This window comes from Ceratotherium simum, chromosome 22 (assembly GCF_057802395.1).
Source record: "Ceratotherium simum simum isolate JZ-2026a chromosome 22, ASM5780239v1, whole genome shotgun sequence".
NCBI lineage: Eukaryota > Metazoa > Chordata > Mammalia > Perissodactyla > Rhinocerotidae > Ceratotherium > Ceratotherium simum.
The window spans coordinates 31,131,421-31,149,517 of NC_141921.1; the positions used below are offsets into that span (position 1 = coordinate 31,131,421).

Below are 18,097 nucleotides of genomic sequence, written 5' to 3' on the forward strand. Positions count from 1 at the left end.
GAGCTTAGGGCAAACTCTCTACAGAAAGGGACAAGAGGCTCCTTAGGGAAGTTTTCTCTTATAAAGGGAGGACCTTATAAGGAAAGAGAGGAAGCCAGGAGTTAGTTTATTATAAAAGTTCACATACCTTAAAAAGGTGATCACAACTCAGAGATAAGACACAGCAAATGCACTCTCTCTCCAAATCCTTCCTTTAATGTCAGGTAGTGCTTCAACTCAAACACACACAGGATACATACCATAGAGAAAGGGACCTGAGGGCGTCTGAGTCATGCATGGTGTGGCAGGTACAAACCTTGGCCTAACACAAAGGAGCAGTCACAGGCCTGGAAGAAGGATGGTACTCTCTCTCCCCTCCCCATTTCTCTTTCCTGCTGGGCTTAAACTAAAGTCCTTGGAAGAGAAAGAGTTTTCAATCAGTGGAACTGATGATGCCCCAAGGCCTTAGAGGGTAGATTTGGTTGTACAGTATTACAAAATATATTTAAGAAAAAAACAGCCCAGGCCTCCCAGCAGCAGCCCAAGTGTTAGCTGGTCCAGTGGCCCAACCTCTAAATAGGTGTTGGACAGGAAAGGGGGAGAGGGTGATTGCTGGGCATTGGTGTCAGTTTATGATGGAGCAGCATAAGATTTTCCCTGCCCTGTGAACATGTACATCAACATTTATAGCTCCCTCCCCTCAGCCCTGCTCTGCTGCAAGGAAGCTGCTGAGAGTGAGTGACAGCTGGGCACAAAGTGTGCGGTGAGACCAGTTATGGGGTCTAATGCAGTGAAGTCACTCATTCATTTAGGACCTATTTTCACACAGGAGCAAGGAAAAACCAGAAATTCTATCTCACCCTTTAGACTGAAACATTCCAACCTATATATTTACCTGTAAAAAGTGTCTCAGCTAAAAACAGGCCTTAGCTTTCCGCTAAGGTTTAAAGTATGGGAAACGTATAATCCAGCTCTTCTCTTTCAGTCCAAGCTCTAGCTTTCGGCAAGACTGTTGCAGAAGGTTTCTAATTGAGAGGCAGAAACATCTGCGGTGAGGAAGGCAGCTATTGAAGGAATTCCAGGAGCATGAGGCTGAGTTTGCAGAGCTGAGTGCAGTCAGTTTCCTTTTCTACTGATATCTTCTTCCTTCAGAGCAAACTTCCTTCTTAGGACCTCGGAGATAAGGACTGCAGGGTCCTCCTCCTTCAATAAACTCCGATTCCTAGAGAGACAATAACAGCTTATATTTACTGAGTATTTACTTTGTCCTGGGCAGTGTTTAGTGTCTTTGAATACAATCTCAATCCTCACAACAATCTTATGGGGTAGGTACTATTACAATCCCTTTTTTACAAATAAGGAAACTAAAGCACAGAAAGGTTATGCAGTTTTCCCAAAGTCACTAATCGCTCAGCTGGTAAGTGGTGAATCCAGAGTCCAAAACCAAGCTAGCTGGTTGGAGATCTCATTTCTTAACTAGAATGCTTTACTATTTCCTGAAATGGCTATAAAATGTGGGCAAAGTAAAGGACCATCAACCAGTTAGAGTTGGCCTGTGGTGGTTAGGCTTCTGCTCCCACCTTCTGGCACTATCTTTTCTTGGTAGCATTTCCCCAGGTCAGCAGTGGAAGTGACTAATGACTCTTGGCTATTCTGACCTTTATTAGTTCTGGGGAAAAGGTGTGCTAAGGATTTCCTACTGCCCTGTCTCCCCATCAGGGGAGCTGTGAGATTTTTTATAAGAGGTCTAGAATTTATAGTAAAATGTTCACATCATAAGGGACCTGTGGGAACAAAACCAACTCCAGATTGGGGTATGTTCAAATTGCCTGATACATCATAAAAGAGTGTCCTAGATACCTGGAAAATAGTTGCATGAAATTCTAGTGAACTTACATACATATATCCTCATACATATTTACTGGTCATTAGGCTAGACGTAAGAGCCAAGGTTGATAATTAAACCTCGAAAGCAAAAACAAGAGGAATTGCCTTCAGTCTGTTACACTTCTGAACCTTTGCTGATGGGGCTACTTTCCCATTCTTAGTCATCAACCCAGCTCCTTCTATTAACAAGGGAGAAAAGATCCCCAAGACACGAATGGAAGGAGGGGCTTGGATCTAATATGGTCAAAGAGGCAAGTAAAAGAAAGTTTGAGAGTCAATCTATAAAACATTGACCAGAAGAAAAAGGCTTAGGGCAGCCCAGAAGCAGCAGCAGCTGAATTTGGGAATGCGGGAAAGAACTGGTCAGTATGACCAGCCTCGCTAGGGCCAGAGAAGGAAGGTAAAAGTGACTTCCCCAAAGGATCAACTACCAGGAAGCAATGAGGGAGTCACTTAGCCTTGTCTTGTTTTCAGAGGGAAATGGGGCCACAGACACAAAGGGATTCTTGCACAAGGTGAGTTAACCTTCCCTTCAACAGGAACTTCAACTCAGGAGAGAGACCTCACCTCCCAGCACCTCCAAACAGCATTTTTATCTGCATTAACAAATACAGCTGCACACTCAGGCCTCTGGCCTTTGGGGTCTGGATGTCAAACTTAAATGTTTCCATGCCCAGGAACCTGCACTTGAACAAGCTCCTCTGGTGCATCTGATGCAGGTGCTCAGACCACACTTGGAGAAACACTTCCTCCAGCTGGAGCTCTAGGGCTTCTCTGCTAGATGAGTTTCTCAAGGTAGGTATTTCCCAAATTTCCTCATGCTCCACTCCTTGAGGGTTCTGCTTTAGTAAGTTTAAGGTGTATTTTTAACAAATCTGAGCAATTCTGAAGGACAGCTAGGTTTAAGAACTACCTATGAGTCTCGAAAACCTTGTTCTCAAATCTCTGAATTTGCAGGGTTGGTTTGCATAAGGGACCACTGTATTTTAAGACAGAAATTCCCACTTTAGAAAATTCTCCTTCCGCCAAAAAAGTTTACCAATTTGAGTATTATGCAACCCACTTTGAAGGGTAGGGCCTGGGGACACTGTCACTAGCAACATGAGAACTGAAGTGATGAGGTCCACCCTGGGGGACAGAAGTTGGATTAGATGAGCCGTCTTATAAAATCCCTACTAGTCTAATACTTGGTTGGGTTAGATCACCCCAACCAAATGTAAAGTGTTGCTCTTTCCTCAAACTGGGGTCCCAGGCATTAGCAAGCAGGTAGTAAGCTTTGTAAACGGAGTAACACATGGCTACTACTGAGGACTTACTATGTAAGTACCTTCTATTAGATCATTGGCCACGGGCAAGTTAACAGTAAATAGATCACTAGAGCTCATTATCAAATACTTACAGATCTTGGCTCTGTCTCATCCGGTGAAAGTCCTTCAGGATTCCCATCATATCTGCAAAGCTGCTGGCCTTGGACAGAGAGACACAGTCATCCTCCTCAGACGAGCTGCAGGTAGCTCTGTGTTCTGGTTTGCAACATTCAGGGCTGGCAGAACAAAGCAGGGGGACTGATGGAAGCTCAGGGACCTCTACCTCAGTCTCCTCAGTGATGTCACTAATGACAAAGGAAGTTGTAGAGTGGAATGAGGATCCAAAACAAGGTAAGGGAGAAGAGACATTTGAACTTCCTGGAGATAAGAAATCTGGTGTTAATGAAGCCGAAGCTGAAAGAGAAAACAACAGGCATGGATGGACATTGGGGCTAGAATACAGCAGAAACGTCTTCTCACAAGCACTGCCTATAAACATTCATTTCCTGGGCTGACACCACGACATCCTGGGAGAGCCCAGGATGGTATCTGTAAGCCGGTGGAAGGTTCCTCCACTACCCTCCCCTCTCAGGATCTCAACAAGATGTAGGAGCACTGGGCTCTTCCAGTATTCCAGAGGGCAGAAAAACCCACTGCATAAAGGCTTTGGCTCCTAAAGGCTCCCATTCTGCAGTGAGCTACGGAATTTAGACAGAAGCAACAGTGACAGAATCAAGGCCTGAATTTGTTCTTTTCTCTAACTGGGCTAATGCTTCTAACTGTGCTCCTTTTTTTGCTATCTGTGACAGGAAGAAGTGTTCTGTAGCAAAAATAGAATGGGGATGGTCCTCCTAGTTTCCCAAATTTTAATGGAGAGAATCTTCTCAGTTTCTAAGAAACACTCCCTGATTTTTCACAAACTACTTTAGCTTGTCTCTTGGATGACATAAAAGTAGCCAATAAATATAAATGGAAAATTCAAGTGCAATTCCTCTATAAAACTGCCATATGAGGGAATTAAGTAGATGAAGGTTTCAAAGAAAACACCATGATTTTCATGTGTTCTACCAACTGATAAGGTTTGGAAGCTATGACTTTGAGTCAACAAGGAGCAAAAAAAATGAGGATGGGATGAATATGAGGATAAACCCTGAGTATCTTGGGAGAGATCCACCTGTTGGTGTTTCATGCTGCTGGCCAAGACAGACTCCCATTCATTTCCAGTGGTTCTGCCTTAACTGCAGACAGAAGGGTAGAGGGATGGAGAGGTGGGCTCTAGTAGATAGGATAAGGAAAGGGAAGATTGGTGCTTATAGGGGATAAGTCTCTTGGTGGGAAATGCTTATTTTTCATATTGGAAAGGAAAGCTGCTCAGGGCTCATGAAAGACGTGATCTTAAAGACACTTGGAGGAGGAGGGTGTTCGTTTTTGTGGCCAAGGGATGGAATCTGCCTGAGATCACAGATTATGAGAAGATTTTGTTGCTAACGAAACCCATCAGCCCAAAATGGCTGATGGAAATTATCTAAGGAGTATGACAGGCTAGACAAGCCTCAGGGCAACCCCAGAGCCCTGTGCCTAAGTCCCCCTGAACAACAACCATTATTTCCTTACCCCTATCCTGTCCAAAAGCCAGGGGAAAAGGAATTGCCTGCTATATTCTGGCCCTGGCTCAGGGGCTCCTACCTGCATCAGCTGCCACTATCTTAGCAATCTGGCTGCGCAGGTGGCTCAGCTCATCCTGCAGCTCTGTGGTGCGGCTTAGGGCTGGCAAGGCTGGCTTCTTCAAGGCCAAGAGTCTCTCCTCGGACCCACGCAGGTTGGGCACTGAGGCATTGCGCTGCATGACAATCAGAGGGCTAGGCTTCCAGGTGTGCCTCAGGGGGCGTGTATCACTTCTGGACCAGGGAAAGACAAGTATGTCAGTCAGAGACAGCTGGCCACTGCACCCCTTCTAAAATTCCTTCACCCTACAAGAGTAACACAGCCAGATTCTGCTCCCACTCTGAGCCCACAGCTCTCATTCCTATTGCCTTCAGCCTCACAAGCACTCTCCCTGCTGCCTACCACCTCGAATGGGAAGAAGCTTCCCATTCCCCAGCAGACCAGCTATTGCCTCAACTACCTGACCCGGGCATATGTCTCCTCTTCATCTGCGGCAATCCAGGCGATGTCAGCCAGAGTAGGGACTGGGGGCACATCCCTTAGACACAGGTCAGAGATGTTGGGCAGGGTCTATAGAGAAGCAAAATTCATCAACAAACATTTACTGACATCATGATGAGATAATGAGAGACTGCAAAATACATAGGAGGGGCACCTAATCCAGCACTGGGTGTCAGGAAGGTTTTCTAGAGGAGGGAGAAGAGAGTTCTGAATTGGTTGGAAATAGCTTGAATAAGAGGCCAGAAGCAAGAGAGTCTCTGAGATTACAAATAGTTCAGCATGGGTGGAATGGAGGATAAGGGGGGATTGTGAGAGGTTAGAAAGTGAATTAGGAGCTTTGATTCTAAGACCAATAATGAGCCACTGGAAGCTTTTAAGTAATTAAGGATCAGATTTTAGGTTTTAATATTCTACTGCTGTGTGGTACATGGATGGGAGGTTGAAGAGACCAATTATGAGGCTGTTGTATCCTCCAAACAAAACACGGTGGCCTAGAGCAGGGATGGGGCCTGTTTTTATATATAAAGTTATATTGGAAGAACAGTCACACCCATTCATTTATGTATTGTCTGTGGTTGCTTTTAAGCTACAACTGCAAAAGTGAGTAGTTGTCACAGAGACTGTTATAGCCCACAGCCTAAAATATTTACTCTGGCCCTTTAAAGAAAAAGTTTGCTGACCCCTGGCTAGAGCAAAGGGGTCTTCAGTGGGACTGGCCAGAGTTACCTTTTAACAGAGATGGCCACTGTCTAAGAGCATCTTGCCCTCTGGTTGTGAGAATACAGGTGCAAAGACATCAACAATCTGTTACATCAACAGGAAGTTTCTCCTGGCTAACTCTTTATAACACCTTTGTAGCTAATTGGGATCTACACTGTTTTAAGCAAACTTGATAATTTGAATATTTAGATTTACATAAAAAGACATGATTAATTATACAAAAGGAATCATAGCAGGATTCCTTAAAATAGCCCGTCAAACCCAAATGAACAACAACCAGGGACTAGAGAGGCTGAGTGACACTATGTTAAATGAAAAAGTAGGAGGATTCAATCATATGGTAACTATCATTAGAACAAAGCAAAAAATATACATCTAGAAAAAGATGGAAAAGAATTTCAACAAAGGATTGGGAAATATAAACAACCAATCAGAACTGAAGAATACAATAATGGAAATTAAAAATTCACTAGAGGGAATCAACAGCAGAGTAGATGACACAAAAGAATGGATCAGTGACCTAGAAGAAAGAGTTGAGGAAATCACCTAAGCTGAATAGAAAAAAGAAAAATGAATTAAAAATAATGAGGACAAAGGGACCTCTGGGACAACATCAAGCATACTAACATCCGTATTATAGGTGTCCCAGAAAGAGAAGAGAGAGACAAAGGGGGCAGAGAACATATTTGAAGAAATAATAGCTGAAAACTTCCCTAACCTGAGGAAGGAAACAGACATCCAGGTAGAGGAAGCACAGAGAACACTAAACAAGATGATCCCCAAGAGGCCCACACCAAGACACATTATAATTAAAATGTCAAGAACTAAATAGAGAATCCTAAAAGCTGCAAGAGAAAGGCAGCAAGTTACATATAAAGAAAACCCCATAAGGCTATCAGCTGACTTCTCAGCAGAAACCTTACAGGTTAGAAGGGAGTGGCAAAATATATTCAAAGTACTGAAAGGAAAAAACCTACAGCCAAGAATCCTCTACCTGGCAAGGTTCTCATTCAGAATGGACGGAGAGAGAGTTTTCCCAACAAGCAAAAACTACAGGAGTTTTATTACTACTAAACAGGCCTTACAAGAAATGTAAAGAGATTTATTTAAGTGGAAAAGAAAAGCCACCAATAGGAATAAGAAAATTATCAAAGAAAAAAAATCACTGGCAATGGCAAATATACAGTAAAGGTAGTGGATCAACCACCTATAAAGCTAGTATGAAGGTCAAAAGACAAAAGTACTAAAAATATCTATCTCCATGATAAGAGGTTAAAGGGATACACACACACACAAAAAGAGGTTAAATATAATATCAAGAACATAAAATGTGGGCTTTTAGTAAGAGGTCAAACTTAAGAGACCATCAACTTAATATAGATTGCTATTTACATAGGTTATTATATATGAACCTCATGGTAATCACAAACCAGAAACCTATAATAAACAGACAAAAAAATAGAAAGGAATCCAAACATAATACCAAAGAAAGCCATCAAATCACAAGGGAAGTGAGCAAGAGAACAAAAAAGCAACAGAGAACTACTACTAAAACAACCAGAAAAAAAGTAATAAAATGTCAGTAAGTACATACTTATAAGTAGCCACTTTAAATGTCAATGGACTAAATGCTCCAATCAAAAGACATAGGGTGGCTGAACAGATGAAAAAACAAGACCCATATATAAGCTGCATACAAGAGACACACTTCAGACCTAAAAACACTCACAAACTGGAAGTGAAGGGATTAAAAAAGATACTCCATGCAAATGGAAATGAAAAGAAAGCTGGGGTAGCAATACTTATATCAGACAAAATAGACTTGAAAACAAAAACTATAACAAGAGACAAAGAAGGGCACTACATAATGATAAAGGGAACAATCCAACAAGAGGACGTAACACTTGTAAATATCTATGCACCCAACATAGGAGCACCTCAATATATAAAGCAGTTATTAACAGACATAAAAGGAGAAATTGACAGTAACACAATAATAGTAGGGAACTTTAACACTCCACTTACATCAATGGATAGAACATCAAACAAAAGATCAATAAGGAAACACTGGCCTTAAATGACACATTACACCAGATGGACTTAGTAGATACATACACAACGTTCCATCCCAAAACTGAAGAATACACATTCTTTTTGAATACACATGGAACATTCTCCAGGTTACATCACATCTTAGGCCACAAAACAAGTCTCAATAAATTTAAGAAGACTGAAATAATACCAAGCATCTTTTCTGACCACAGCAGTATGAAACTAGACATCAACTACAAGAAGAAAACTGGAAAAGCCACAAATATGTGGAGATTAAACAAAATGCTACTGAACAACTATTGGGTCAAGGAAGAAATCAAAGGAGAAATCAAAAAATACTTGGAGACAAATGAAAATGAAAATATGACATACCAAAATTTATGGTATACAGCAAAAGCAGTGCTACGAGAAAAGTTTACAGCAACACAGGCCTACCTCAAGAAACAAGAAAAATCTCAAATAATCTAACAGTATTCCTAAAGGAACTAGAAAAAGAAGAACAAAGCCCAAAATCAGTAGAAGGAAGGAAATAATGAAAATCAGAGCAGAAATAAATGAAATAGAGACTAAAAAAACAATAGAGAAAAATCAATGAAATTAAGAGCTGGTTCTTTGAAAAGTTAACAAAATTGACAAACTTTTAGCTAGACTCACCAAGAAAACAAGAGAAGGCTCAAATAAATAAAATCAGAAATGAAAGAAGAGAAATTACAGTGTACACCACAGAAATACAAAGGATTATAAGAGAATACTATGAAAAGCTATATGCCAACAAATTGGATAATCTAGATGAAATGGATAAATTTTTTTTTTTTTGAGGAAGATTGGCCCTGCATGAACATCTGTTGCCAATCTTCCTCCTTTTTTTTTTTTTCCTTTTTTCTCCCCACAGCCCCAGTACATAGTTGTGTATCATAGCTGTAGAGTTGTAGCTCTTCTATACGGGACGCCGACTCAGCAAGGCTTGATGAGTGGTGAGTAGGTCCGCACCCAGGATCTGAACCAGCAAACCCCGGGCCACCAAAGCAGAACAGGTGAACTTAATCACTATGCCACCAGGCCGGCCCCTGGATAAATTCTTATAATCATACAGCTTTCCAAAATGGAATCAAGAAGAAATAGAGAATCTGAATAGACTGATCACTAGTAAGGAGATCAAAACAGTAATCAAAAGCCTCACAAGAAACAAAAGTCCAGGACCAGATGGCTTCCCTGGTGAACTCTACCAATACATTCAAAGAAGACTTAATACCTATCCTTCTCAAACTCTTTCAAACAATTGAAGAGGAGGGGATGCTTCCTAACTCATTCTACAAGGCCAACATTACCCTGATACCAAAGCCAGACAAGAACACCATAAAAAAAGAAAATTACAGGCCAATATCACTGATGAACATAGATGTAAAAATCCTCAACAAAATACTAGTAAATCAAATACAATAATACATTACAAAGATGATACACCATGATCAAGTGGGATTTATTTGAGGGATGCAGGGATGCTTCAACATCTGCAAATCAATCAATGTGATATACCACATTAACAAAATGAAGACAAAATCACATGATCATCTCAATAGATGCAGAGAAAGCATTTGACAAGATACAGCATCCACTTATGATAAAAACTCTGAATAAAATGGGTATAGAAGGCAAGTACCTCAACATAATAAAGGCCATATGGAGAAAAACTGAAAGCTATCCTTAAAGAATAGGAACAAGACAAGGATGCCCACTTTCACCACTCTTATTTAACATAGTATTGGAAGTCCTAGCTAGAGCAATCAGGCAAGAAAAAGAAATAAAAGGGATCCAAATTGGAAAGGAAGAAGTAAAACTGTCACTATTTGCAGATGACATGATTTTACATATAGAAAACCCTAAAGAATCTACCAAAAAACTATCAAAAATAATAAATGAATACAGTAAAGTTGCAGGATACAAAATCAACATACAAAAATCAGTTGCGTTTCTATATACTAATAATGAAATAGCAGAAAGAGAAATTAAGAATACAATGCCAAGGCCGACCCCGTGGTGTAGCGGTTAAGTGCACGCGCTTTGCTGCTGGCGGCCCGGGTTCGGATCCCCGGCGCGCACCGACGCACCGCTTCTCCAGCCATGCTGAGGCCGCGTCCCACATACAGCAACTGGAGGGATGTGCAGCTATGACATGCAACTGTCTACTGGGGCTTTGAGGGGAAAAATAAATAAATAAAATTAAAAAAAAAAAGAATACAATCCCATTTACAATCACAACAAAAAGAATAAAATACCTAGGAATAAATTTAACTAAGGAGGTGAAACACCTGAACACTGAAAACTATAAAACATGTTGAAAGAAATCAAAAACACAAAGAAATGGAAAGACATTTTATGCTCATGGATTGGAAGAATTAACATAGTAAAAATGTCCATACTGCCTAAAGCAATCTACAGATTCAATGCAATCCCTGTCAAAGTCCCAGTGACATTTGTCACAGATACAGAACAAAGAATCCTACAATTTATATGGAACAAGAAAAGACCCCAAATAGCCAAAGGAATCCTGAGAAAAAGAACAAAGCTGGAGGTATCACACTCCCTGATTTCAAAATATACCACCAAGCTAAAGTAATCAAAACAGCATGGTACCGGCACAAAAACACACACAGATCAATGGAACAGAATCAAGAGCCCATAGATAAACCTACTCATCTGTGGACAGCTAATTTTTGACAAGGGAGCAAAGAACATATGATGGAGAAAGGAAAGTCTCTTCAATAAATGGTGTTAGGAAAACTGGACAGCTACATGCAAAAAAATGAAAGCGGTCCATTATCTTATACCACACACAAAAATTAAAATGGATTACAGACTTGAATGTAAGACCTGAAACCATAAAAATTCTAGAAGAAAACATGGGCAGTACGTTCTCTGACACTGGTCTTAGCAGTATCTTTTTGAATATGTCTCACCAGACAAGGGAAACAAAAGGAAAGGTAAACAAATGGGACTACATCAAACTAAAAAGCTTCTGCACAGCAAAGGAAATAATCAACAAAATGAAAAGACAACCTAACAACTGGGAGAAGATATTTGCAAATCATGTATCTGATAAGGGGTTAATATCCAAAATATAAAGAACTCATACACCTCCATAACAAAAAACCCAAACAATCCAATTAAAAAATGGGCAAAGGATCTGAACAGACATCTTTCCAAAGAAGATATACAGATGGCCAACAGGCACATGCAAAGATGTTCAACATCACTAATAATTAGGGAAATGAAAATTAACACTACAATGAGATATCACCTCACGCCCATCAGAATGGCTATCATTAACAAAATAAGAAATAACAAGTGTTGGAGAGGATATGGAGAAAAGGGAACCCTCATACGCTGCTGGTGGGAATGTAAACTGGCACAGCCACTATGGAAAACAGGACAGAGATTCTTCAAAAAACTAAGAATAGAACTACCATATGATCCAGCTATTCCACTTCTGGGTATTCATCCAAAGAACACAAAAATATGAATGTGAAAAGATATGCACCCCTATATTCATTGCAGCATTATTCACAATAGCCAAGACTTGGCAGCAATCTAAGTGCTCATCAATGGATGAATGGATAAAGAAGATGTGGTATATTAACACAATGGAATACTACTCAGTCATAAAAAAGATGAAATCTTGCCATCTGTGGTAACATGGATGGACCTTGAGGGTATGATGCTGAGTGAAATAAGTCAGACAGAGAAAATCAAATACCGTATGATCTCACTCATAGGTGGAAGATAAAAATAACAAACACACAGATACAGAGATTAGATTGATGGTTACCAGAGGGGAAGGGGAGAGGGAGGAGGGTAAAAGGGGTAATAAGGACGCATGTGTACGGTGACGGATGGTAATTAGTCTTTGGGTGGCGAACATAAAAAAAAAAAGAACTACACCAAAACATTAGTAGTTATTGTGTCATAACTATGTGAATTATAGGTAATTTACTTTCCTTTCTCCTTTTTATTTTCCTTAATTTAATATTTTTATATGAGTAATTTAAAAAATAAAACAAATCAGCAAGATTCCCTTAAATAATATTTAAGGTAATTACAACAGAAATCCAGGGATAATTTCTCAAAAACCCACCTATACATGAGTTAAATTCAGATGTTTCTGCTACAGATTGTTTGGTAGGTGGATCAGGAGTTGATGGCTCTGGCTTTTAGATAGGGAAGCTGGGTCTTAAAGGAGTGAAGTGATTCTCCAAGGTTACAGAGGAGGACTTCTACTAACCCAGGAGCTACTGCTAAGATGAGCCATTTAGGGCCGGCCCCGTGGCTTAGCGGTTAAGTGCGTGCTCTCCGCTGCCGGCGGCCCGGGTTCGGATCCCGGGTGCGCGCCGAGGCACCGCTCCTCCGGCCATGCTGAGGCCGCGTCCCACATACAGCAACTAGAAGGATGTGCAGCTATGACAGACAACTATGTACTGGGGCTTTGGGGGAAAAATAAATAAATAAAATCTTTAAAAAAAAAAACAAGATGAGCCATTTAGGGGAGGCCTCCATGTGCTTTCCCTGATTAGCCAGAATGCTCCTCTGCTATTGGCAATTAAATGAGTTAACATATATAAAGTACTTAGCATAGTGCCTGGCACATAGTATGTGCTCAGTAAATGTTAGCTAGTATTACTACTACTACTCACGCATGCTCCTTCTCTGTGGGAGCTTATGCCCTTAATTGTCTCTGCCCAGCGGTATCTGGCCAAAGGACTGGACAGGTTATAGCGGGGTGTGGGGCAACCTCCACTGAGTCTCTCACGCTCCTTAGCTGTGCTTCCCTTTGTTTCTGATGCTTGAGGCAGCTAGGGCCACATCCTGCCCAGGCTCTTTGGGCAATTCTTGATAACTAGAAATCTGGGTCAGGGGGCAGCCCCCTCACCGCCCATCCCCAACCCCATTCCTGACTCTCATACCAACCCTGACACCACTTCTGACTCCAGATCCAGCTCCTACACAGACTTCGCAGCTCAGCACCTGATATACAAATTCAACTGCTTGATTTCTGTATCCACCTGGGCCCACATCTTTTCAGGCATATATTTCTATCTCCTCTGTGTAGGCAGAAAGCTGAAGTATTTCTTTTGTGTCCCAGCTCCTCAAAGGAACATACCTTAGGCATCTAGTCTGGAGCTAGTGCTTAACCATTAGTTCTTAGAGGGAGGCAGCTGGGACTAATAAATGCTATTTAGCTTTCCACTGCAGAATGGGGTCTCAGGCAAGAATCTCTGCTGCAGAGTAGGTGCTAAAGGCCCTTAGACACAGAGGTAAAACTGAAGTAGCCCAGTAAAGGAGTGGCCAGACTTGGCCAGAAAGAAGAGAATGGGGAGTAATGGACTCAGGGAAACACTAAAAATAGGTGGCTAAGTGGCCATGTCTTAGGGCTGGTGAAGAAAAGCAGAGTTCAACTCAGTGACACACAGCACTCAGTGTCCTGAGTGGGGACCTGCCAGGGTTGCAGGCAAATACCTCAGAGCACAGACATGGCTATTCTGGAGGTCTGGTTCATCAAGGATCTTTGGCCTGCACTGATAAACTGTATTGCTGGAACCTGATGAAATCTGAGTCACTTAACAGAGGCATCCAAGACGCAAGATTATTAATTTACGAGCAAATTGGAAGCCTGACTGTTGTGGTCACAGGTTTGTGTACAATCAGGAAGGCACAGTGACCAGAATCCATTATAAGCACTTAATAAATATTTCTTGACAAAATGAAAAAGTGACCAGCAAAGCAACCTCCCTCGGCAATGCCGAGGATTCTCGGGCACAGAAGCAGCACCATCCTCCCATACTCTCTCTGTCTCTCCTCTCCCTGCCCATCCAGCCCACTCACCTCAAAGGACGCCCGGGGACATGGCTTCAGGGGCAGGTTGGTCCCGATCCTTCTCACTACACTGCGAGCAGCCCCATGCGGCTTGTTTTGCCAGATTGGGATGGTCTACAGCAGAGAAAGATAGGGACAGCCACAACCTCAGAGATGAGTCCAGCTACTGTCCCCGTCCTATTCCCTTTAGCAGGGAGACTGAATTCCCCAATCCCAGGGACAGGGCACCCTATGGAGTAAGTCAGGTCTCAATTATGAGTGAGGGCAGGTTTCCCAGTCGCCAGCCTTCACCTTGGCCAGCCACCTAAGGGTGCACCTGCTGCTGCCAGGGCACAGTCAAGGTTGGGAGGGTCCAGTGAAGGGGTGAGGAATTAGCTAGGTGTAGGGATCATCCAGGCTTCTCTCCCTTCCCTCTGCACAGAAAGGCAGAAACACACTGACTCCTTAATGGCCCCAAGATCATAGTTGGTTCTGCCTGTGGGGGGGTGGCCTCCCTCCAGTTCCAGGCCTCCAGGGGAAAAGAATAATTAACTGGAGGGTCTCAGAACTTCAGCAAGCCCAGTGCTCAGCCTTCCACCCACACCCCCGCAGGGAATGCCGCTTACCACGTTGGCTTCCATTTCCGACATTTCAACTGGCTCCTGAACTTGAAGGAGAAGGCAGCCACAGGGCAGCTCTGGGGGCTCGGGGAGGTGGGAGGCGTGACTCTCTCATATCAGGCCATCTTAGGGAACACCAGACTTCTCTTCTATGAAACAACCCCCACAGTGGGGACTCAATGGCCACCACACAAGCCCCACGAAACCAGGCCCTGTAGAGCCATGACTAACACCAAGGCTTCTCTGACATTTCACAGGGGAGAAAACCAGCCCAAAAGGCTGCCCTCACTCAACAGTGGTTTCTCCAAATCTAGACCCTTAAAGGTTCTGTTCCAGACTTGCTACATGAGCTTGGCCAACTCTGGGAGCCTTCCCGGGCCCTTAGGTTTCCTGAGGCAAAACTTCTAAAGATGTAAATAGAACCCTTTGGTAGTTAAAAAGCTCATGGGAAAGCCAAATTGTAGATATCATCCAAGCCCAGCATTCATCCTTGAAGATGAGATGTAAAAGCCCAGCATGTGCCTCTCAGCCTAGCACTGCTGGGACCCCCACACCCACCCCCTCAAGGGAGAGAGGCAAAATAGACAATGGGAGAATGAACAGCCAGCTCTAGCCAATCTCAGTCTACTAGACTACAGGGAGAAGAGCAAAAAATTTTTATCCTCGCTCAGCCATCTACTGGTCTTGTAGCCTTAGGCAAGTCACTTAACCTTTCTGAATGTTGGTTTCTTCATTTGTAAAAAGAGGACAAGAAAAGCTGCCACTCTAGGTTACCTTAAGGATCATTCAATGGAATAGGGGATTTTAAAGTGCTTAATGAACTGTTAAAACATGACACAGATGGGTGAAGTCACTCCTGCCTAGATTCCTCACAGCTGCCCTTGCATGGTGAGCAGATGCAATCAATGAGCTCATTCATTCCCTTGTTCATCAAACACTAACAATACCCACTCTGTGCCAGGCCCTGTGCTGGGCAATGTAGGGGCTATGGAAGGAGTAAGACACAGCCATCCTCTCAAGAAACTCACAATCTAGAAGAGAGAGAGTACCTGAATACATAATTCTAGAAGAGGCTGAATATCACTGCTTAAGAAAAGCACACTAGGCAAGTAGCCAGGTGAGTTCAGCCCCCTGGTCCCAAGGCCCCATGATGAGTTCAGAGGAGGTAGGAAGGGAAGAAAAACAGTAACAGCACAGATCCAGGACAGGAAGGCGAGAGAGATGTAAAGAGGAGCAGAGTGGATAAGGCGCAAAGGTAAATTGGGGATCAAGTCATGAGGGCTGGGAATGCCCGGGTGAGGTCACTGGGGAGTCAAGGGCAGGCTCTCAACAGGGGATGGACTGGACTGACCAAAGCAGCTCTTTCTGGAAACCTCCCTTGTAGTCCTTCACCTTTGGGAGAGGAGTTATCACTCTTTACGCTATGAGGAAAGGAAGCTGGCGAGAAGAAGGGACTTGTCTCAGGTCATGACTCAGTGGTCATGCAGCAGAAAGCACTTTAAATCTGCCCAGATCCTGCTGCCTCCTGCATGGGCTCAACTTCTCAGCACAGTACAAGCCTTTTATCCAAGTCCCTCTATGTGCTAGGCTCTGTGCTGAATGTCAATGCCTCCCACAAGCTCCACATAACAGTGCTTCCCTGTGTTTCTCACTTCAGTCACTGCAGCCGCTTCCTGGCAGAACTTACCTCCCAAGACTCAGGTGGACCTCTCACAACAGCCAGAGGGACCTTCCTAGAACACATTGCTAGTCACATTGTTCCTATGTTTAAAACCCCTACAGCCTTGCCAGAGGTAACGGGATAAAATCTAGACTTTTCAGCACGTCCTGCAGAGCCCTCCACAATCAGTCCCAACTTCACCAGACCAAACTCTCTGCCCTGCCTGGACCACACTCACCGCAGCCCACAAGGCCTACATCTGGCCCCTGCACACTTAACAGACCCCGCCTGTGATCCCCTTGCCCTTCAGCCACACTGGCTGCCTTTCAGCCCCCAACACACCACCTCAGAGGCCTTGTCCACACTACTCCCTCTGCGTGAAACACCACCAGCACCCTCTTGAGAAAGCTCATTCTCAGTCATTTTTCGGAGCTCAGCTCAAGCATCGCCTCCCCTTCTCTGACAGTCAGCTCCTTTACTGTCACCCCCAGCACCCCGCATTTCCTTGGGAGTCCTCTCACAAGAGTAATTAGGGAACTGTCATCTGCTGCTTGTCCGCAGGGCAGGGACTTCCCCAGGCACAGCACAGTGCCCGCCTGGTACCTAACAGGCGCTTAAACGATGGGTCAATTACGACACGGATGAACGAGAACACTGACCGAGGCCTGAAGCTCCCCACCCCCTCCCGCCCGGGTCACTGGCTGGAAGAAGACAGCGCGCGCTGGGTCTTCCCAGCTCCGCGCTCCCACAGCCCCTCTCCAGGCTGCTGTCACGACCCGTTTACACACGGCCGCCCCTCCAGAGCAGGGCTGGTCTCATCGCCCCGGGGTCCCGGGCGCCCCGCGGAGGCCGCCGCGCTCGCTGGAACTTCGCCGAGCGGACAGCCCGCGCGGGCCCCCAGCAGCTGCGGACGCGCCTCCCCTCCCCCGCCACCGCCCGCCCCCACAGGCCAAGGTCGGCCAAGTTCTCGCCGCCGGCCCGGCGGCCCGTGGACCACAGGCCCGGGGCCGGGTCCCAGACGGAGCGAGGAGGCGGCCGAAAGGACAAGCCTCTAGTGGAGCTCGGCCACCGGAGCTGGGTGACTCGGGCGAGCAACCACCCCTTGGGGACTCAACTAACACCCCCTGCCAAACGAGGCGGACAACACCAGCTCCCGCGAGAACTGGCGCGGGAACAGGAGCCGCGGCTTCGCACAACGCCCGGCAGTAGGCCGCGTCGACAGCCGGCCGGAAAGCCGCGCTCCCGCCTTCGGGGCGGCCCTCAGACCTAGTCTCACCTCAGACTCCGGCTCCGGTACTCACTCACCTCACGGCCCCTCCTACCACAGCGGGGCGCCCCGCCCCAACCGCCCTCACTTCCGCTGACCCGCCCCCCGGAAGCGATCCTTCGCAGCTGCGCACCGAGCCGCGCCCCGGCGTCCTCAGAAGGCGGGCCCCGCTTCGGGCAGCCGGAGCGCGGCTTCTGCGGGGGCGGGGCAGGGCGGCCACGCGTGCAGAGCCCGAGGAGGGACACGCCCATCCCCTAGACCACGCCCCCGCCGGTCGGAGCCCTTGGGAAAAGTTGACAGCGCTTGGGGATTCCGGAGGCCTGATTGGCTGCATTCCCGCTGGTCTCCGCCTCCTTGCTGTTCCAGGCTTAGTCCCGATCCAACCTTGGAAGCCAAGGTCTCACTGTGTAGCTACTCGGCCCCCAAATTGTGCGGTGTCTGCTGTCCCCACCCCTACTAAAAAACTTGAGCATCCTCAGCCTGGCGTTCAAGGTCCTCCGGACCCAGCGCTTGCCTCTCGACCTGGTCCCCTTCACAGTTCATGCTTCCCAGCCAAGACGCCCTACAGTCCTCTCCAGCAAGAATGGGCCTC

The 18,097-nt window shown here is 45.0% G+C and overlaps 1 protein-coding gene across 4 annotated transcripts; it reads right to left on the reverse strand.

The window, feature by feature from the left end:
- Window positions 1-85: 85 nt before the first annotated feature.
- MTFR1L (mitochondrial fission regulator 1 like) lies at window positions 86-17,603 on the reverse strand. Of its 4 annotated transcripts, XR_015555816.1 has the most exons (8): window positions 17,515-17,603; window positions 14,585-14,727; window positions 13,989-14,093; window positions 5,299-5,408; window positions 4,860-5,071; window positions 3,266-3,587; window positions 875-1,201; window positions 86-393 (listed from the first exon to the last, which is right to left on the reverse strand). XR_015555816.1 is itself a non-coding variant. In XM_087446542.1 (7 exons), the coding sequence occupies exons 2-7, from the start codon at window positions 14,606-14,608 to the stop codon at window positions 1,096-1,098; spliced, it is 843 nt and encodes a 280-aa protein (XP_087302668.1). In that variant the 5' UTR covers window positions 14,609-14,727; window positions 17,515-17,603; the 3' UTR covers window positions 86-1,095. The 4 variants fall into 4 exon arrangements, 3 of the variants coding, with proteins under 3 accessions (XP_087302668.1, XP_014639483.1, XP_087302667.1); XM_087446542.1 differs by having other exon boundaries at window positions 86-1,201; window positions 3,266-3,551; XM_014783997.2 differs by having other exon boundaries at window positions 86-1,201.
- Window positions 17,604-18,097: the final 494 nt, after the last annotated feature.

Excerpts from the sequence above, each read along its gene's own strand:
- MTFR1L (XM_014783997.2), bottom strand. The coding sequence starts at position 14,608 with ATGTCGGAAATGGAAGCCAACGTG. Across the intron at positions 5,409-13,988 it reads GTCCCCGGGCGTCCTTTGAG|ACCCTGCCCAACATCTCTGA; the intron begins GTGAGTGGGCTG and ends GCTTCTCTATAG. Across the intron at positions 5,072-5,298 it reads GAGACATATGCCCGGGTCAG|AAGTGATACACGCCCCCTGA; the intron begins GTAGTTGAGGCA and ends TCCCTGGTCCAG.